Source organism: Colobus angolensis, unplaced genomic scaffold (genome assembly GCF_000951035.1).
Source record: "Colobus angolensis palliatus isolate OR3802 unplaced genomic scaffold, Cang.pa_1.0 Scaffold301, whole genome shotgun sequence".
NCBI lineage: Eukaryota > Metazoa > Chordata > Mammalia > Primates > Cercopithecidae > Colobus > Colobus angolensis.
The window spans coordinates 3,746,661-3,767,901 of NW_012116278.1; the positions used below are offsets into that span (position 1 = coordinate 3,746,661).

General features: G+C 52.6%; 1 protein-coding gene across 1 annotated transcript in view; it reads right to left on the reverse strand.

Annotated features, from left to right (window-relative positions):
• The window catches only part of COL27A1 (collagen, type XXVII, alpha 1), a 175,055-nt gene that overhangs the window by 136,076 nt on the left and 17,738 nt on the right, over positions 1–21,241 (reverse strand). Inside the window, exons 4-7 of the mRNA XM_011950124.1 lie at positions 21,009–21,149; positions 20,568–20,635; positions 15,122–15,192; positions 8,557–10,331 (exon numbers count right to left, since the gene is read on the reverse strand). Coding sequence (XP_011805514.1) covers positions 8,557–10,331; positions 15,122–15,192; positions 20,568–20,635; positions 21,009–21,149 — 2,055 coding nt within the window. The remainder of the gene's footprint in view (positions 1–8,556; positions 10,332–15,121; positions 15,193–20,567; positions 20,636–21,008; positions 21,150–21,241) is intronic.

The following is a 21,241-nucleotide window of genomic DNA, read 5'->3' on the forward strand; positions in this document are numbered from 1 at the left end:
CAAGACAGACAGCATTAGACAGTGCTCACTGGCAGCACAGAATGGGCTCAAGCAGTCATTCAACAATCCCGCCTGCAGCTGTGGGCATGCATAGTCCACGGCTCAGAGGAGGAGTCCCCTGAGGTCCCTTCCCTGAGAAACTCTTGCTCTTTGGAGCTTCTGGGCTTCGGTAGCTACTATTCAGTCACCGAAGCCCTCATCATTTTATCACCCAGCTAACTTAGGGTGTCACCTCCTCCAGAAAGCCTTCCCCCAGCTGGACAAAGTCCCTTCTTTTCCTCTATTTTAAAGACCACTATCTTACTTGGGGAATTATCTGCTTAGAAGCCTGTCTCTCCCATCAGATGACGGTCTCCTCAAAGGAACTAAGGGGATATGAGTCATCTTTCTATCCCCAGGGCTCAGTCAAACGTTTCATAAAATAAAACAGCCAGAAACCTCAGAGCTCAGCCAAATTCTCTGCAGAATCAGAACAGAGAAGGGACTTGGCCAAGGTCACACGAAGTATCTCTGCCCCACAAAGAGGCGGCACAGCACATAGAGCACGGCGTGGGTTTTTGAATCAGACGCGCCTGGGTTCAGATCCCTGCCTGTCACTGACAAAACGCGCAAGTCTTTAGCCAGCTTATGCCCATACAAACGGAGGCAATAAAACACTCCCCATGGGATTCCAAGGATGACATGAGAGATGATAAATGTGTAGCACAGTGCCTGGTACGTAACCGGCACTCAAATGTGCTATCTGTTCCCATGGCCACAGCATGGTCCAGCCTTCATCACCACTCCCCAAGAACCTGCAGCAGCCCCCTCAGTGGTCTCCCTGCCTCTACTCTCTCCTCCACTCCCTCCCTTCTGCAGTCCTCCTCCACACAGCCTCATTCACCTTCCAAAAGCCCTCCCCTGCTCACCAACATTTAAGAGCTCCCCATTTCCCACAAGTGAAAGACCTAACGCTGAAGCTCAGCATTTAAGGAACATCTGTGTATCTTCATCTCTTTTCTCTTTACACAGGAAGGGAGGCAGCCGAGCAGACTTACTAAACCATGAGCTGGTCTTTGTTCAAATCCTGTCTTTACCACTTAATAACTGCAGACTTCCTGCAATTCCTCCCACTTATCTGAGTCTCAGATGCTCCCTGTTAAGATGGGTCCAACAACTACTGTTGCATCTACCTCGAAGGAGTAAATGAGGATTAACTAAGCGCCTGATGTGAAGAACTGTGCCTGAAGCCTTCAAAGGAAGCCAGGCTTTCGAGGATGTGTGAGGCCTGGGGAATTCATTTGTTTCAAATAACCATCAACGAGATTCCAGGTTTCCTGCCCAGAGTTAAAATCGGTGTTGAAAACCCAGTCCGGTTTGGCTGGTAATTAATCCAGATCTCACGCTGGGCAGCCTCGGCTCACAGTTCTGGCCTGTGAACACCACGTGCTTGCTCGTCCATGAATAAAAATCAGAGGAGAGATCCAGACAGGCAGATATGGGTACCAAGGTCAATGGGCAACAGCCCTGAGCAGAAAGAGGAGGGACTGTTTTGTGACCTCGGGCAAGTCCCAGCTACCTCTGAGCATCTGGGGACCTCTGGCCAAACTGTCGGCAGAGTTCAATGGCCAGGTAGAGGAGTTGTCTGGTTTTGCAGGTTCTGGACTCTGCGTGCCAGTCTTACCTACTTCTCCTCTCCAGCTGTCTCTGGGCAATAGAGTACGGTGTAACGCCAAGGGCCTGGGTTCACATAGGGCACTCCCCCCACCACCACTTACTAGCTGGGTGGCTTTGAGCAAAGCTATTTCCAGGCTCCGAGCCTTTGTTTCTATTGCTGTAAAATGAGGTTAATAATAGCACCTAGCCGACAGATAATCTATAACAAGTGCTAATCCTGGTGTCTGGCACCCAGTTAATGCTCAAAAAAATGTTAGCTGTTATTTCTGTTAAGCAAGCTTCTGGAACGTTCTCAACTCAAAATTTTAAGCCACCCTCCCTTCACGTCTGTTTCTAGGGGACAGTAAGAGATGTCCCTTCTTAGGAGGCCCTCCTTGACCCAACTGTCCCAGGTGGACCCAGAATGAAAGAAAAAGCACGGGGCTGAGACAAAGCACACTGTAGGTATACCATACCATTTCAACAGATAAGAAGCCAGAGGGAGCTTCAGAGAGGCAAAGTGACTTGCCCAGTACCACACAGCTAACAAGAAGCAGAGCCTGGATTCAAACCCAGGACCACTGGAACTGTTCTCCTACCCTGGGCAGCTGCCACACAATCCTGGTCAAGTGTGACTCTAACTAGGTATGTGGCCTTGAGTAAGTCCCTTCCCTTCTATGGGCATCTGTGAAGTAAAGATCCTGGAACCTTCTTGGCACTGGCATTTCCCGAGTTGTGGAGAGCCAAGGTGGGGGTAATTTCCTCTGCTACGTTATCAGGTGAAGAGGAAAAGCAAGATTCTTCCCATGTCACAGAGGAGAAGGCCAAGGCCCAGCGGGGTGAAGGGCTTGTCCAGGACTCTGGGGAGGAACAGGCTCCGTGGGTGCAGCTCCTTCACGGACCCTGGTGGGGCTGCGGCTGCAGAGGCCTGGACACTCCCTCTTGGCATGTCTTCTGCCCCAGAAATAGGGGCATCCAGGATAGAGTCTGACCTCATCCACCACATCTGCAGAGCAGACTCTGAGTGCCACTCAGGACCCAGGGTCCAGCCTGGTGATGTCAGCCCCCAGGCCGACTCCTTGATGGGCCGGCCCCAGCTTCAGGTCTGGCCAATCCCTTCACTCCAGACCTTCAACCTGGGTGGGAACTGCCAGCTGCCCAGTGCTAGCCATGGGCTGGACCCTCCCCTACTCAGTGCCCACTTTGTTCGTGGCAAGCATGGGTGGGTGCCCCCGGCCCCTCTCCCCTGATCCGAGACCCTGCCTGTTCTCTCTGCAGTGGAAAAACGCTGCCATTTCTTTCCAGGGCCTGAAGCCTGAGCGGGTGACTCTGGGATGATTCACGAGGCCGGGGTGGGATTTTCCACTTCACGCTGCAAACAACGGGGCCTCTGAGAGGGCCCGGAGCTGAGGGGGAGCAGAGCGGGGGCTCAGGCCTGCCTGGGGGAGGTGGAGGAGGCCTGGGCTCCAGGCGCACGCAAACAGAGCCATGGAAACAGCCAAGCAGACCCCTCAGGGCTTCCCCCAAGGGTCCTGGCCTCTGACAGCCAGATCTAGGGGAACCCCATCCTACGGAACAAGTCCACCCTTGTATCCAGCTACAAGAGCCTCTGCCTGCCAAGCCCTGCAGAAAGAAACCAGCGCTAGCTGGCATGGCCCCTGGCAGTAAGTGAGAGGTTTTACAGGCCTGGGGTTTAGGAGACCAAAGTCCGAACCTAGGTGTGCGGCTAACTACCGTGTGACCCTGAGCAATGTCCTTTTGATCTCTACGCCTCGACTCTGTGTCTGTAACCTGTTGGGGGTAGTTAGGGAGCCTCAAAGGGCTCTCCCATCTCTGATTATCTGAGCCCATGATTATTCCTAAGAATTCCCACAGGGCACCCAGACTTCCCCAGCCTCTGTCCTAGGAAGGACCTGCTGGAACAGAGCTTCTCGGCATCAATACAGCTTTGTATGGCTCTGAGTGAGTTACTTCATCTCCCTGGGCCTCCAGGCCTCAGTTTGCCCAGCTGTGAAATGGGAATGTAATACCTATATTCTGAGATGGCATGTGCATGCTGGTTCTTCTCCATTTACTCCCCAGATCCATGCTGTGCCCTGGGAAGCTGACTTCTACAGATTATACCCCTGCCTTCCTTGACCTCTAGCTTCCAGCTGGGTTTGGCCAATGGGAGACCCCAGAAGAGAGTGCACAGAAGGGAGGACAGGCTATTTCTGTCCCTGTGCTCTCTCTGCTGTGCTATAATTTGGCCGTAGCTGTGTCCTCCCATGGCCCCTGCTTCTGTGGGGAGACCCCTGCTCAAGGTTTTAACTCTCACTAGGTTCTGGGAACACCTTTCCCTGGGACCTTCTGGTCTGGCTTAAAAAAGAAAATGGGGGCAGTCCTCCCCTAAACCCCCTCCTGTCTAGCTGACATGTGTCATGACACTCTTATCCATTCAGGCTCCCAAGCTGTCCCTGCTCCACCAACTAGCCCCAGGTTAATATTTTCATAGCACAGTTCTCCAAGCGAATGTGAGACTATGTCCAGACCCTCCCAGTTCTCTCAGTGCACCGAAGTCCCCACCTCGACACCCACCATCAGTCCACAATCACAGCCACGACAATCTACCAGGACCCAGGTTTCGTATGTGCTTTACCTCCCGCATCTCACTGAATCCATGTAACGACCCTGGAAAGGCAGGTGGCACCGTATCCCCATTTTATAGAGGCAGAAACTGAGGCTTAGAGAGGTTAAGTGATTTGCCAAAGGTCGCACAGCACCAGGCATCTAGAAGACATTCAGTTAACAATTGTGCAAAGACTGAATGGATGGCTGGATAAGGGAATGGTTCAAACCCAGGTCGTCCCAAATCCAAAGACTACGCGCTTTTGCGGTCCACATGGTCTCCTCATCTGCCTGACAGCAGAGTTCTGGGTAACCTCAAGGAGCCCCGTCTAGGAGTCAGGACGACCTGCATTTCATAAGGATCAAATTCTTTCGTTCATTTCACAGATAGATAGTCACAGAGCACGTGCTGTGGGCCAGGCCCTTAGCTGGGTCTTCCCGACAGGACATTTGCAAAAAGTGCAAGCGTGGGCAAATGCCAGTGGCCTGATCGTGAATAAATAAGGCCTTGACTCGCCTCCTCTCAGGCGTGGGGCTTCTGTGCAGCTTCTGTGCAGCGCTGTGAACCGCGGCCTCCCCGCCCCAACTCACCCAGGGCCAAGCTCAGTTTTTCCATGCTCCCCCCTCCTGGGGCTCCCACAGAGCTCCCTCACTCAGCAGCTACAACTCCTGGCAGGCCTGGGCCCAGAACTCTGTCTCAGCCTCTGCCAGTTGCTCTCGTGCCCTGAACCCCGAGGAACAGGTTTGCACATGCAAACACAGCCACTGCACCTCTCTAAAACACTGAAAGGCCCCACAGTCATGTCTAAGGGGAGAGCTGTCCCAACACTCTATTTCAGTAGGAGACTGAGCACTGGGGAGAGGAAAGAATTTCCCCAAAGTCACTCAGCAAAACTAGGTAAGATGGCCCAACTTACTTCATTTCTACTCCAGCTTTTTTTTGAGACAGAGTCTCACTGTTGCCCAGGCTGGAGTGCAGTGGCATGATCTCGGCTCACCACAACCTTCACTTCCCGAGTTCAAGGGATTCTCCTACCTCAGCCTCCCAAGTAACTAGGATTACAGATGTGTGCCACCATGCCTGGCTAATTTCTATATTTTTGGTAAAGACAGGGTTTCACCATGTTGGTGAACTCCTGGCCTCAAGTGATCCACCTGCCTTGGCCTCCCAAAGTGCTGTGATTACAGGTGTAAGCCACCATGCCCAGCCTCTACTACAGCTTTATATGCAAATAAAATTTACGCACATTTTCAGGCCACCCTCCCCACCAGAGGTGGGAGCTATTATCATCTTATGTTCTACAGAAACAGGCTCAGCATGGATCAGTCAGAGCTAAAAGGGGTGGAGCCAGGATTTGAACCCAAGTTTGCATGTCCCCAGATGGGGGACAATTAAGCTCTTCTCCCAGGCAGCTGGAGTTTCTGCTCTGCTGGGCTTAGATCCTGGATGTATATGGGGGTCAAGGGAAGACAGCAGAGGCCAGAAAGAATGAGAGTTCATTTTATCACCATTCAAAGATGCCTCTTCCATTACATTATTCTGGTATCTGGTGAAGAAGTGACCAGGTTGCCATCTGCTACACAGTGGACAAAGATTCTACCTGGTTCCTCCTGGAGTAAGTCTATGTTCCAAGCTGGGGGAGGGTGCGGACAGGGGATAGCATGGGGCCTGAGGCAGGGATGTCACCTGGGCAGGTTGGTGTCCTCCCCCTGTCCTCAGAAGTCAGGGCTGGAAGAGCAGAAAGAGCCTCGGCCCTGGCCAGAAGTCAGGCACCACAAGTTGCATCCCAGCTCCTTCAGGAACATGCTGGGTGCCTTTGGCCGGGTCCTTTATCGCTTTCCAACCCCTGCTGGATCATCTGTGGGGCAGGGGTGAACACACACAGACTGCCCTCCTCAACCAGTTTCCATGAGGTCCTAAATGAGACACCATGCCTGTGGAAGTAGCTCATAAACTTGATGGGTTATCAAATCAGAAGATTCTTTAGGCCAGGCACAGTGGTTTAAGCCTGTCATTCTAGTGCTCTCAGAGGCTGAGGCAGGAGGATCGTTTGAGGCCAGGAGTTTAACACCAGCCTGGACAACATAGTGAGACCCACACTCTACAAAAAAGTGAAAAAAATAGCTGGACATGATGGCATGTGCCTGTAGTCCCAGTTACCTGGGAGGCTGAGGCAGGAGGATGGATTGAGCCCAGGAGATTAAGAATGCAGTGACTTGTGATCGCACCACTGCACACCAGCCTGGGTGACAGAGTGAGACCCTGTCTCAAAAAAAAAAAAAGAAAGAAAGAAAGAAAGAAAAAGATTCTTTAGATTTTGAGTCCTTCCTTTGAGACCAGGGACAGGGACAGTAGTGACTCTTGTCTGAAGCCCCCAGTCCCCCAGATCTGAATCCCAGAGCCTCAGAGTGGACACTCGGGGCAGTGGGATGGAACGTGCTAGTCTTGGAGTCCAGAGTCTGGAATGTAAACTTCAGCTCTGCCTCCTCCATGTTGCGTGGCCTTGGGCAGGTCCTGGCCCTCTCTGAGCACAATTTTCTCATCTGCCCAATGAGGAAAGTCGAACTAAGTCATCCCCAAGCATCCACTGACTGACCAGGTTCCCTTCAGTGCCTCCTCTTTTTCAAAGAGATTTGGCAGGAGGCCTCACTTCCTGCTAACCCAGACCCCCGAGCCCCAGGAAAAAGTATTTGTCTCAGACATACAGAAGACCCAAGATTCTATAGAATCTGCCCTGGGCCAGCTCCTCTCCTCTCTCCACACCACACACATTCTTGGGAGGGAGGGCTGGCCTCCTCCTCACGGCTAGGTTGTGCTGTGTGGCCAGAGTTGAGACCACGGACCTCACCATGTCCTGTCAGGAGGGGACAATTCCCCTTTTGACCTCACCACCATTGAGCCCAGCACACACACAGCGTGGGAAGCTGAGCTGTCAGGGCCCCAAGGCACCTGGTGCCAGAGTTGGCCTGGGTTGGCTGGAGAGGTGAAAAGGGTTCCTCGTTCTTTCCACAAGAAAGTGGTGGCTCCCAACTCTCTACGCTGCCAATTTCAGAACACAGAACTTGAGCAGAACGTTGACATAATTGCAAAGCAATGCATACAGTTTCCATAAGTTCGACAATATGGTTATAATAAAGGCGGACTCTCAGTCCCCTTGGAGACAGGCTGGATAAATATTATTCCTAATGATTATTAAAACTCATTAAGTGTGTTTGGAAGGCCTGGGAATTCCCAGCATCTGCCACTGTCTCCGCATTGCAGGGAGCCCTAACCTCAAACACAGAGCCCAGTGGGAGAGCCGGCTTCAGGAAGGAGAGAGAGAGGCCACCACACGGTGGTCGTCTCCAAGGCGGGAGAACAGAGCAGAGCCCTGAGGCTTCTGGAAACGCCATCCCATCATTCCCCACCCAGAGGAATTGGCCTCCAGCTGTGGGAAGGTCGTTGCCCCTGGTGACGGTCCCGGGCAAGCCAGAGATACCGACCCTGAGACCATCCTGCAAGTTGTGTTCTTTCTTCTCCCTTCCTCTTCCTTCTGGCCCACGCTGATCTTCTGCACCCCAAACTCCTACCGGGGGTTACAAATCAAACCCCTGCAGGCGCTGGGCAGGCAGGTAACATAAACACGTGAAAGGACTGGTTGGAAGACTCAGTCAGGAGAAGTGGGGACCAGCACAGAGAAGAACAGACTTGTTCTAATGGGGTGGCTCAAGCGCCATTGCATCTCCCACTTTCCAAGAGAAGCTGGTTGCTGAGTCTTTTTATAAGAAATCTCTCACATTTTTCAAATGTTAGTAACTTATTGGATTTTTAAAAAAGGACACTGCACGTGCCAAACAAAACATATCCAGAGCTCCCCATGTGTGACCTTTGTCTGCAACTCTCAGACAAGCTGATGGCCAGAAGGACCCCTGCTCCATGAGCTGGGAGAGCGGGGCTTTGGAAGCTGCTTACTCACTGCATGATCTGGGGCCAGACAGCTACGGGCTTTCCTTAAGCTGTTCGACCTTTGCAGCTGGGTTAGCAAAGAATGGGCTTGGACCTGGGCCAACCAAAGCCCAGGGGTGCTCTTCACCTGGGGTTAACCACCAGACTTAAGTCTGCCCCAGTGGATCACGAATCTGGAGCAGAGTAGGCAATGATGCATTTAGCAGAGCCAGAGGAGCCAGGGGCTTGGCTGGAGCCGAGGATGTGCCCATAACCAGCTCCCTGCTCTAAGCTGCTCCTTTTCCTTCTTTACCAGGGGCAACCACTTGACCAATGCCCCAGTCCCCCACTGGAGCTCCACGCAGCATGCAGACACCACTCAGTCTTACCGGCAAACCACAGTCTCCCTTGGGCCCCGGAGGCCCCATCAGCAGAGGGAAAGGCGTAGATCCTGACAGGTGGAAGAACGAATAGCCACTGCTCGTGGGCCGGGGGCTGGAGGACAGGAATTGCGCTGGGGCCAATACCAGGGCTGAGGTGGTCTGCTGACTGGGCTGGGACTGTCTGGGGCCAGGCCTGGTTGTCAGATCGCTCAAGGGGACATCCCTGGCTGCCTTCCCAGGTCTGAGGGGGACGGGCTTCCGGGGGCTGCTCTCAGGTCCAGCTTTCTTTGAGGCTTCCGATCCAGTGGGCTTCTTGTTTCCAGTAGGAGCTGAGCCAGGAGTGGGGATGGCAGGTGCTGTTCTGGGAGCGCTGGTGCCCGAGGTTGGAGGCACCATTGTGGCTGGTGGCCGAGTCGTCCTGGTAGAACCAGGAGTAGGGGAAGGAGATGAGGATAAAGCAGTAAATGGGGGAGGTCTGTGGGTGCTGGTGCGGGCAGAGGCCGGCTTACTGGCATGGTTAGTCATCTTGGCCTCAGTCTGAGCTAGTGTGGGAATGGGTTTTTTAGAGGAGTTGGTGGTAGAAGGTAGGGACTGGGTGCTGGGCAGTGGGGGCCTGGGCATTCCTTGGTTCCTCTGGATGGGCTTCTCTGCGGGACGGGATACTTTGGCAGGAATTGGACGGGAAGTAGGTGGTACTTGCTTCTGAGTGGGTGGGGCTGACTTTGTAAATGAAGGTGCAGCTGTTTTCTGGGTAGGATGGGGGCTTTTGACGGGGACAATTGAAGTAGAAGGGGCTGAAGGCTTGGTAGGGAGGCTTTTGGGGATTTTGGTGGCTGTGATCCTCTGTGATGGTTGAGTGGCTGCAGGGGGAGGCGTTCTGGTAGAGCCGCCAAGAGAGGCTGGGAGCACGGGATCAAGTGTGTTACTGGCTGACAGCTTGGCAGGTAGCAGTGGGGTTTGGGCTGGGCCTCGCACCGCGATATGCTGGTGAGGGTTTGTGGGGCTAGTCCTTTGGGGCTTGGTGGGAGTGGCGGGCACCACAGTCCCCTTGGGTCCCCTGCCTGCTGGCTGTGACCCCAGGGCTGGTGTGGCAGTGGTCAAGTTCTCCAGGCCTAGCAAGGCGAGGTCAGACTGGAAGGTAAAAGGTCTGCCAGAGTCTTGGGAGAAGAGAGGCCCCAGCGGGGACTGGTACGCGTCAGCCTGTCCACACTGCTTCCTCAGGTGGGTACAGTAATTGTGAGCGACCTGCGTCACAGGGTAGATACTGAACTGGCACAGAGCACCTTCAAACTGGACTGCATGCGGGTTCATCTTCCCAAAGAGGAAGGAGCCCCCGGGGTCGAGTGCAGGGTCCCTGTGGAAAGGCAGCAGGACAGGTACCCGGCGCTGCCCACAGGCGGTCACCAGAGTGACTGTGCGGCCTCGGAGCTCAAGGGCCAGGTGGTGCCAGCGCCCGTCGTGCATGTCGAGGTCGAAGGCCACCGAACGCCGGGACCCCAGGTGGACAACCGTCTTGCCGGGGAGGAACTGCAGGCCCAGCTGCAGCTTGTGTTTCCGGCTGCGGACAGCGAAGAGGAAGGCATGGTTCACCCGGTGGGAGCAGAGGCTCAGCACCAGCGCCAGCTCTGTGCCCAGGGAGGCAGGAATGACAGAGCCCGTGGGAGCCTGGAGCCGGGCCCGCTGTGTAAAGATGAAGCCAGACTGGAAAGGAATGACTCCCGGGGGTGCAGGGCTCCCGGCCTTCGTCCAGCTGAGGCCCAGCCGCTGGAGGACGTCCACATCTGAGAGGGAGGGAAAAGGGGAGAGGACACAGTCAGGGCCTGCTCCAGCCCGCCCCACCCCTACCCCCTAAGGGGCACAGACAGTGTGGACAGTCCACCCACAGCTACCTGGTCCTTTGTTCATTCATCTAAAAATAATGCCGCCCCATGGTGGTGGCTGAGAGGGCAGCGTTGGAACCATCCGGCAGGGATTGTGACCCCTTATCTGGCTGCATAATCTTGCATACTGGGGTTAAAAAACAGACTCTGGAGCCAAACTTCCTAAGTTCTAATCCTACCTCTAACACTAATCTTGTGACTTTAGTGCCTCAGTTTTTCCATCTATTAAATGGAATAGTAACAGTCCCAACCTCAGAAGGATGTAACAGTTACATAAGTGAATACATTTTTTTAAGTGCCTGGCACAAAAGCAGCACTTTCAAATAATAACTAATACTAAAAGTAATGATAATCACCAAATGCTCTTGCTGAGAGTGTTAGAGGCTGTGCAACAGTGACATGTTATACTCCTTTTTCTCCACCAGGAAAGCCATCTCCTCCAGGAAGCAGTCCCATAAGTGAGGGACCAGGGTGACAAGAATAGACCTGTCACCAGAGCTTGGTAAAGGATGTCCCAGGGGTCTGACAGGTTTCACCATCTCCTCAGGGACCCACCCATTCCCCTTCCCACTCCCAAGGTGTCTCTACCAGGCTACGGGGCTGCTATCTGCTATCAGAAGGGTGATGGCATTTCCGCTGACTCCTCCTCCTTCCCGCAGGGCTCTGGGGAGAGAAGGGGAAGCAATCAAAGCATCCCTGCAACCTCTGTCCTCTGGCAAAGTGTATGGATATCTGACTGTGGTCTGGCCAGGTCACATCTGCCCAATAATTATGTCAGCAGGGCTTGCCAGAGCAAAAGCAAAAGGAGGGCTTCCAGAGTGTTTATGGAAAGGCTTCCTGACCTTTCCCCTCTCAGATCATTAGACCCCTTCAGTCAGCTGAGCTGCCAGTGTCGGCAAAGCAGGCTCCTGAGCTCTGACTCAGCAGGGAAGGAAAAGCTGCCTCTGGAATCTGAGTCTGGGTCAGGTCCTCAGGGCCCTTCCCCTGAGCTCAGCAAGATAGCCCCTGAGTACTGAATGCTCTCTCCCTATCACCCCCTGCAAAGGTTGTGCTGGGGGTTGAATGCAACACTTGGCGTTTGGTCCTCAGCTGACAACTGGGAGATGGATGGATGGATGGATGGATGGATGGATGGATAAATGGATGGATGAAAGGATGGATGAGTAGATGGATGTATAGATGGATGGATAAATGGATGGATGAAAGGATGGATGAGTAAATGGATGTATAGATGGATGGATGAATAGATGGATGGATGGATGGATAAATAAATGGATGGATGGATGGATGAATAGATGAAGGGATGGTTGGATGGATAGATGGATAGATGAATGGATGGATAATGGCTGGCTGGTTGGATGGATGGGTGGGTGGATAAGTGAATGGATGGATAGGTAGATGAATTGGTGGATGGATGGATGGACGGATGGATGGATGGATAAATGGATGGATGGATGGATGAATAGATGAAGGGATGGATGGATGGATAATGGCTGGCTGGCTGGCTGGATGGGTGGATGGATGAATGCATGGATGGATGGATAGGTAGATGAATTGGTGGATGGATGGATGGGTGGATGTATGTATGTATGTATGTATGGATGGGTGGATGTATGTATGTATGTATGTATGGATGGATGGATAGTGGCTGACTGGATGGATGGAATGGGTAGGTGGATGAATGGATGGATGGATAGGTAGATGAATTGGTAGATGGATGGATGGATGATGGACGAATTAATAAATGGATGAATGGATGGATGGGTGGATGAAAGGGTAGATGAATGGATGGATGGATAGATAGATAAATGAATGGATAAATGGATAATAGATGAATAGGTAGATAGACATATGGATGGGTAGATGGATGGATAAATGGATGAATGGATGGATGGATGGATGAATAGATGGATGGATAATGGCTGGCTGGCTGGCTGGATGGGTGGGTGGGTGGATTAACGGATGGATGGATAGGTAGATGAATTGGTAGATAGAGGATGGATGGGTGAATGGATAGATAAATGGATGAATGGATGGATGGGTGGATGAAAGGGTAGATGAATGAATGGATGGATGGATAGATGGATGGACGGATGGATGGATGGATGGATGAATGGATGGATGGATGGATGATGGATAGATAAATGGATGGGTAAATGGATAGGCAGATGAATGGGTGGATGAATGGATAGAAGGACAGTTTCCTGGGGGAAACTGAGAACCTGAGTGCTGGCAGCATGTTATAAAGGTTCTATAGCAGACTCTGGAGTCAGAAGGGCAAAATGTAGAGCCTAAGAAGACCAGCAGTGAACCTGGACTCTGAGCCTCAATTCTCTCCACTGTAAAACAGGGCTGTAAAGAGTGCCTACACCATAGGGTTGTTAGGAGGATGAAATGGTCATCTTCCACATCATCTTCACCCAAGCCCCACACTGAGTAACTCTGCTTGAGTCTCTTACTGACACTTGGACCTCAATTCCCTGCCTATAAGACAAGAGAAACAGACCTTGAGATAGCACAGGTGTTGCAATGTCCTAAGAATTCTATAGCTCTGTGTTGCTGGTTCAGGTTGGCTTGAGTTTAAGACCCTTATTCTTCCTTAGGACCCAAGGGGCTTTCATTTCATTTCAAACTCCTCCTTCCCTTCCTTTCTCCCATCTGTCTGCCCTCAGGTTCTAAGCTAAAATAAACTACTGATTAAGGATTCTCTTAGTGGTATCTGTTTTAATCACTGAAACTCTCTTATTATCATGAAATACTATTCACTATTATTCACTATAAACTGGGACTTAGAATGGGAGGAGCCATTTGGTTGGACAAGAGGTAAGGGCAGGAAGCCACCTGGTCCTTCCTCTAGTCCACACTCAACAACCCCTGGAGGGCTCCTCAGGCCTGCTCACATCCCTCTCCACACATGGAATTTAGGGCCATCCTGCATTCACCCAAAGACAGCCACAACTGGCTGGGCCAGGCAGCACTGGTGAGGTTTCCCCTATCCACTGGGTGGGCTTCTAAGCTGACAACCAGCCAGTCTCCAGGTGTCCCCCAAAGACCATCTGTAGCTAAAGGGCAAAGTCTCAAACCCTGACACCTGGCAAAGGCGACCAGCACAGGGCTGCCGTCTCTGACCACTGTGGGCCCCGCAGGGCATAGGAAAGGGTTGTTCTTGCCCGAATTTTTCAGGTAACTAATTAACACCAATAAGAAAAACTAATACTTGTTGAGCACTTACTATATGCCAAGTATTTTACAGGTATGATCTCACTTGATCCTCTCAACAATCTATGGAGCAGGTACTCTTTATTATCCTCACTTTACGTAGGGGGCTTGGAAGAGTCAGAGGGAATAACTTGCAGCTCAAAAAAGGCACAGCCAAGGTTTGAACCCAGGCCACCTGTCTCCGGGGTCTTTGTGCTTAGCCATGATGCTATTCTGCCTGGGGCCTCCCAGGTTTGTTGGAAAGCAGGGTGGAGACACATCCAGCATCCCATCACCGGTGAAGAGATGGTGGACAGGGGAATAAATTCAGCCCAACGCCAAGATAGAAGGAGCCTGCCAGCTGGCCCCCACAATATCCCTTTATTACATAAACCTGGCTCCACACAGCTCCAGCCTCTCCCCAACCCCCCGCCCCAGTGCCTGACTCAGGACTCTGGACAGCTGTTCACCTACTTTGTGGGGGAAACAGCAAGCTTGGAAAATATGACATTTGCACAAAATGTTGCTGGGCAGCAGAAGTCTCTTCCGGGCACAGCCCTGCCCTCCCAGGGGCCCAATCCCTGCCGAGTGGCCAGGTCAGGCCATAAGGACTCCCGGCGTGCCAGGCTGCCTGCCCCAGCACACGGGCTGGGCATGAAGGCGGGGGAAGGGCGGCTACTTTCAGAGGCATGCGGCTGCTTGACAAACAGATGTGGGAGAGGTTTCAGTTTCCCTGGGCAGATGTGGAGCCAGTCCATCGCCGCCCCGGCCCCCTGGACAGCCCCTCAGGCATAGGAGGGAAAAGCAGGATCTCACGGGAAGGGGAAGATGGGATCCCAGGCTTGGGCCATGACAGTTAATGCTTAATGCTTTGTTTTTTTAAGCAGTTCTTACAGCACTCATTGGACACACAGGGACAACCAAGGCTTAAAACCGGAGTAACTTACTCAAATTCTGCCCCAGAAACAACACAAGAATCCCCCTTCTGCACTTCTGCACTCTTTCCTACCCCTTTACAAAAACTTCAAATGTGATTTTGTTTTTTTTGAGACGGAGTCTCGCTCTATTGCCAGGCTGGAGTGCAGTGGCGCTATCTGGCTCACTGCAAGCTCCGCCTCTTGGGTTCAAGCATTTCTCCTGCCTCAGCCTCCCAAGTAGCTGGGACTACAGGCGTGTGTCACCGCGCCCAGCTAATTTTTGTATTTGTAGTAGAGATGGAGTTTCACTATGTTGGCCAGGATGGTCTCAATCTCCTGACCTTGTGATCCACCCACCTTGGCCTCCCAAAGTGCTGGGATTGCAGGCGTGAGCCTGGCCTCAAATGTGATTATTTCAAGCCTAAAGAGAATTTGCCAATTATCATCTCCATTCTGCTGATGGGAAAACTGAGGCACTGAGTCCCAATTACAGGCACTGCTGTCTCCTACCCCTGAGTTCTCAGGCCCTTTCCATTCTCCTTTGTCTCCCCCTGGACAAAGAGAAGACAGAATTACCTTCAGGAGCTCCTTGGGTGGAGGCCAGGTGACAGGCAAACGAGACTAAGATCCAGGAGAAGAGAAACCCCCTAGAGACCAGGAGACACAAGCAGAGGCGGCATCAGCTTCCACCCCCTCACACCCAGATCCGGCTGGGGAAGCTGGGAGTGGACACCAGTCCCAGTCTCACCCTAGTCCTGCCCACAGAAGGCAGGAGGCCAGGTGCAGGCTCTAGGACCCCATCAGAGCAGCAGCCCACTCTTCCTGGCCTCCAGGCACAGCCTCTCAGTGAGGACCTGCTTACATGCACAAACACAGCCTTGCTTTTCACAGATCGATTAGCCAAGGTCAGTGGGCAGGAAGCAGCGCACAGGAAGCCCTGCCCTGGTCATTGGAACATCTAGGGTCCAGCTCAAAATCTGATGCTGACTCACTGGGCAACCAGGGACCAGCCCCTCCACTTCTCCGGGCCTCAGTCTCCCCATCTGTACTACAGCCTCATGATCTTGAGACCCTTCCCCAGACCCCAGCCAATGGGCTGCAGAGCCAGGGGTGAAAGGTCAGTGGGAAGACCAGGCTGGTCTGCTTGGAAGACCAATCCCCACACAGGGCAGGAGAGAGGAGACCCCTTAACCAGAACCAGTGTGGGTGAAGGCAGCTCCTGACTTGGCTTCATCCTAATGGAAAGTGGGAGAAAGAAAACAGAGGGGATATGGGGGAGTTAGACAGAGCCAGCTGCAAACCTGGCCCTGTCACTTATCAGCTGTATGAACCCGAATGAGTTGCTCAGCCTCTCTGAGCCTGTCTTGTCTTCTACAACATGGGCTGATGTTCCCTATCTCACAGGTCAGGAATGAGGATTCAATAAGCTCATGCAAAATACTCCCCTAGATGGTCCCCGCTGTCCCTACACTCTGGGGCCAGGAAGGGTTAAAGTTCTGCTCTGTGGCTCTTGCCAAGATGGGCAAAAGCAATGATACAATTTCACCTTCCTGTGGGAGCAGCCACCAGTGACACCCGAAGCCACCTGGGGTATCTGATCCCCAGGCAGGCAGAGGGGAGGGCAGCATGTGGCCAGAGACAGCCGGGGCACAGGAAGAGAGCTGTGTCAGGTGGGTGGTGAGGGCTAAGGCTGGGACAGACAGGCCCAGGATGCATTTCCAAGAGGAAAGCTAGGATGGTGTGCTTCTGTGGAATCACGTAATCTAGGAAACCTGTTTGCCAGGGTTGATAACTGGAACCCTAGGTTCTTCCCAGACTCCCTGGGGACCTTAGATGACAGCTTCTGTCATTGTGGGCATGGTGAAGACACTGGTGATTACATATCCACAGACATCCCTCCTTCCTGCTTGCTCACATAGGCATGGACTTACAGGATCCTACGTGAATCTGGATAAATCTAAGCTGATCCTGAGAATTTCACTTGCCATGCCAGTGACTGGTTTAGGCATGCATATAAGACCCAAATGTGGTCAGTGAGAGGTGAGGGATGCCTGTTAGAGACCCTGAGAAAGCAGAGAAGGTTTTCTTCAAGCCTCCGTATGCTGTTGAGTAAGGACATACTGCTCAGAGCTGCTGCAGTCATTTTGGGCACATGAGGTAACAAGCCCCAAGAGCACGTGAGGATGGCAGAATAGAAAAATAGTGGGTGTCTGAAGACACTGTTGAGATGCTAAATTCACCAACCCTAGTACTGCTCTTCCTTGAGGCCTCTTGATATGGGAATAACCCCCCTTATCGTTTAAACTATTTTAAGTTGGGTCTTCAGTTACTTGCAGCCTAACGTAAACCAGCTGAAACAGCACTCAGATGCCAATGATGGTTCCCTGAACGTCTTCTCCAGCTCTGGGCCTTTGCACATGCTACTCCCATCATGTAGACACTACTCTTTTGCCTGGTCAGTTCCTGCACATCCATTAGATCCCAGCATGGGTGTCGCCTCCCGCAGCTCACTGCACATGCCTCACTACAGTGGGTCTCACATGTGTGGTCACTGTCTACTCTCCTATTTCCCTGTCTAGACTAAGTCTCTAAAGGGCAAGGACGCCCGTCTTATTCACTCTTTTTTTTTTTTTTTTTTCATTTTGTTTTTGATACAGAGTCTCACAATGTTGCCCAGGCTAGACTTGAACTCCGGGGCTCAAGCTTTCCTCCCACCTCAGCCTCCCGAGTAGCTGAGATCACAGGCATGTGCCACCATGCTGGGCTTATTCACTCTTACATTTCCAGCCCCTGGCAGGCACATAGGAAGTGTCCAGTGTATTTTTATAAGATGAATTAATATTACCTGGTATTATAGGACTCTGGACTTTAAAAAGTGTCTTCCCAAAGCCTTAATTCCCCTGCTCTGACTTTTTCCAGAATTGCTCCGAGATAATCCTTGGTCCTTCCTCTTCATCCTCTCCAATCTGCTGCCACTGTTGGGAGAATGCCTTTTTCATGGGGCCAGGCCCCCAGCTCACCATGGGCAATGACTAAAGGTCAAAGTGTCAAGCTGCCCTGGGGTTGCCTGGGGAGAAGGGCAGGGCCAACCTTTCTGGCATGACTTGCTCCCTTGAAGCAAATGGCAATAGCATGAGCCCTGGAGAGAAATAAAAGGCAGCTTTGTTTAATTAGACAAATAGAGAATACTGAGGCTCAGGGAAGGCAGGTACTTCCATCCTGGGCAGCGTCTGGGTTCATAATTCTTCAGTAGTTTTCCCACACCCACCAGAGACATGCTTTCTAGGAAATTGGCCAGATACATTAGGGAAGAGCTGTCCCCTGCATCCCAGTCTTGACAATCCAGAAAGCATACCTGTATATCAAAGGCTCTGAGAAATCCTGCAATAAACAAGTTGACTGTACTTTCTGTCATTCAGCTCATTCAGTGAGCAAATTGAGAACTCATTTTTTCTGTGAATGCCTTCTCAGAAGAGACTACCCCTTGCCTTCCTGTGTTCCTGTAACCCCACTAATTTCTGTTCCATCTCCTTCCAGTCCCCTCTCTTCCTGGCCCTTGCCTGGCACCTGCCCTCACTCCTTGAGTCCTTCATCGGATTATGTCACATACCAAACTTCCTAGGAAGTTAGGAAGTTTCCCAAACTGATAAAGAAAGGCAAGGTGGGGAAGAGAAGGTACAAAAACAATACATGTCCTTCTCGGTCGATTTCCCTGGCTACAGGTATACCAAAGTGACTACTCTGCAGAGAATTAGAGGATAAATCCTTGTAATCCCCGAAAGTCAGGAGAAAGAAGTCTCACAGGAGACATGGAATCAGAATCTTCTCTTCAATTAAGCTTCCTAACACTATGACTTCCAACTTGAGGACGTTAGCCCTGAAGGCCTATTACAAAAGTATTCAGCCTCCATTCGTTCTCCCTGACAAATGCAGCTGACCCTCTTGGAAATGGATTCTGTGTGCACTTGACTCATAAACTTGCCAAGTATAGAGCATGTCGGATGGGAGAAGGCCATTTAAGATCATCTAGGGGTAACATTCTAGTCCTCTCTCTCCCTTCTTTGCAAAGATGGGTAACTGAGGCCCAGAGAGGGAAAGTTATTTGCCCAAAGCCACACAATGCTTCAAGTCTATGACTTAACAGATAATCCTTTTCATTTGACTTGTCTCCTTGGAGCAGAAATTGGAGACTTGCAGGGACTTCCTACTTGCCAGAGACCAGAGCCCCAGCCTTCACCAGCAGGAACAGAGATGCAACCCAGGGAGCCAACGAGTCATCTAAGTCAGCTCCAGGCCTGGAAAGTTGGCTCTCAGAGGGAGGCCCTGCCGATTCTTTTGCTCCCGTTCCAATCCTGTTTAGGCTACTGCTAATCATGTTTAGTGCCTGTGCTGCCTCAGGGCTTTGCTCTTCCAGACTTCTGTTTTCACCACTTGCCTTGTGGGCCTTGGCTCTGCAAACCCAGGGCTCCAGAATGTCGGGAAGACCAGAGCACAGAGGCCAGGGTGGCCAGGAGGCAGCCGAAATGGGAGCTGCGAGGAAACATAGCACGGAAACATCATCTGGCCACACAGCCCTCCAAGCAGGAAACCCAGGTGTTCCTATGCCCTGCAAAAGGCCCTCTGCCAGTGCACCAAATGGGGTTACTCCTGGGTAACTACACTGCCAGAACCGGCAGCCTGCTTGGATAGTTTTCTTCCATCCTTATTACCTGGAAACCCACAGGATCTTGGAAACCCACACCAGCTTCAAGTGTCACTGAGGGCTCTGAGCTGAGACCCAGGCCGCAGAAACGCACAGGGAAAGTGGCCCTATGGACACTAGGCTTGGCTGTTCACACATGGGGTAAAAGCTGAAAAGGGAGCTAACTGGAACTACAGCGCAGCAAGTCGGATGGACCTGTCCCACCTGCCTCCATGGACTGGCCAGACCCCCTGTGCCCAGACGGCTATGCCTGGGCTTTCTTCACAGCTTCCACGTCCTCCATGGGAACACAGACAGGTCATCATCTGGACAGGATGCAGCCCAGAACTTTCCCATTGACTCACACACCCATTCAACATGAAGGGAATAATACAAATACCAGCTGCTGTTTATTGAACACTTATTACATGCCAGGCCCTGTTCTAAGCCCTTTACAAGCATGGTCCTGTTCATCTTCACAAAACCCAGCCAGCTGGGAACAAGGTGCCAGTTTTGTGGAAGAGAAGAACAAGCAGCAGAGTGGCTCACCCAAGCTCGCGTAGCAGAGTTAGGATTCAAACTTGAGCCTGCCTGATGGCAAGCCTCGTGGCCCTCCTGTGGTGCCACCTGCCTCCCACGAACATGATTCCGTGTCTCACTGCTGTCCCCTACCACCAGTGGATATGGTACTCTGCATAGCCAAGCCAGGCAGGTGGGTGTCAAGAGGGTCCCTGGACTGAGATGGAGGAGAGAAAATGCCAACAAAGAACAAGGGGAGTGTGCTCAGAAAGGGACAGAGACCACCAGGAGGCTGCTGGCTGCTGGGGGTCTGCAGGGCCGGTGGAGGCACAGGAGAGGGAGAATTTTCTGAGTACGGGGAGGAAACAGAAAGAAGCAGAGGCCAGGGATGTGTCCACAGACAGGACATGGAGTTTGGTCCGGCCAGAAGGGTCCAGGGGCAGAGGCATGCTGGAAAGCAGAGGCATGATGGAGCCAGAGGGCACATGATGGAGGATGACATGATGGCAAGGGAGGCAGGCAGGCAGGCAGGAGAAGGCAGAGACTGGGCCTCTGAGCAGTGTGGCAGCCCACTTGCCCAAAGCTGGAGCCCCACCATGGGGTGCTCGCCTGGCACCACTTTTCAGCCCAACTGCTGGCATCTACCCTGGCGCAGGGTCTTCTGGAGAAAATGAGTCAGCAGTGTGCTCATTGGTGCCGTGTGTGTGTGTGTGTGTGTGTGTGTGTGTGTGTGTGTTGCGGTGAGGCGGTGCGGGGCTGGGGAATCACAACCAGTCAGCTTTTTCCAAGACACGGGGAAGACAGGAGGGGGTGTCATCCCACGGATTCCAGCTCAGAGGGGGCAGGGCCCAGCTACAGCCCTGACAGCCTCTGGGGAGTGTCCTGGTGTCCTGGGGGCAGGATGGAAAGAGAGGAGCGCCGTCCACAGGCCCCGAGGGACTGCTTGCATGCTGCTGGCTCCCACACACACCCACACGCTGCGCCGGCTCTAGCACAGGCTCACTCTCTCTTACAAATCCTACTCCACACGCTGGGAATCCCAGTCTCTGGGCCCCAGCTCCGCGCAGCCGCTCCTGGGAGAGTCCCTGCCCCTCTCCGGCCCCGTCTCCCCATCTGTACACTGAGAGGTTCCGCACAGTGATCGCCCAGGGCCCTTTCTGCTCTGACATGCTGGCTCTCACTTTTTCTCGCTTACACACGTGAAAGGGACAGGAACCGAGAAGCAGGAAACAGACACACAGACTCAGGCCGACTCACACATACACGCGGAGATTTCCAGAAACGCGGGGACGTGCAGAGCCACACAGACACGGAGACAGGAGCAGAACCCGAGACCTGGTGACCTAGAAACTTGCGGACAATTTCACAAGAACAGATAGAAACGGAGACGTACAGGCTTGGGACCTGCAGACACCGAGACACCGGAACACACCGAGACGGCCCCAAACGGAGACCCTCCCTCCTCCCCCAGGCATCCAAAAAGCCCCCCTCCGCAC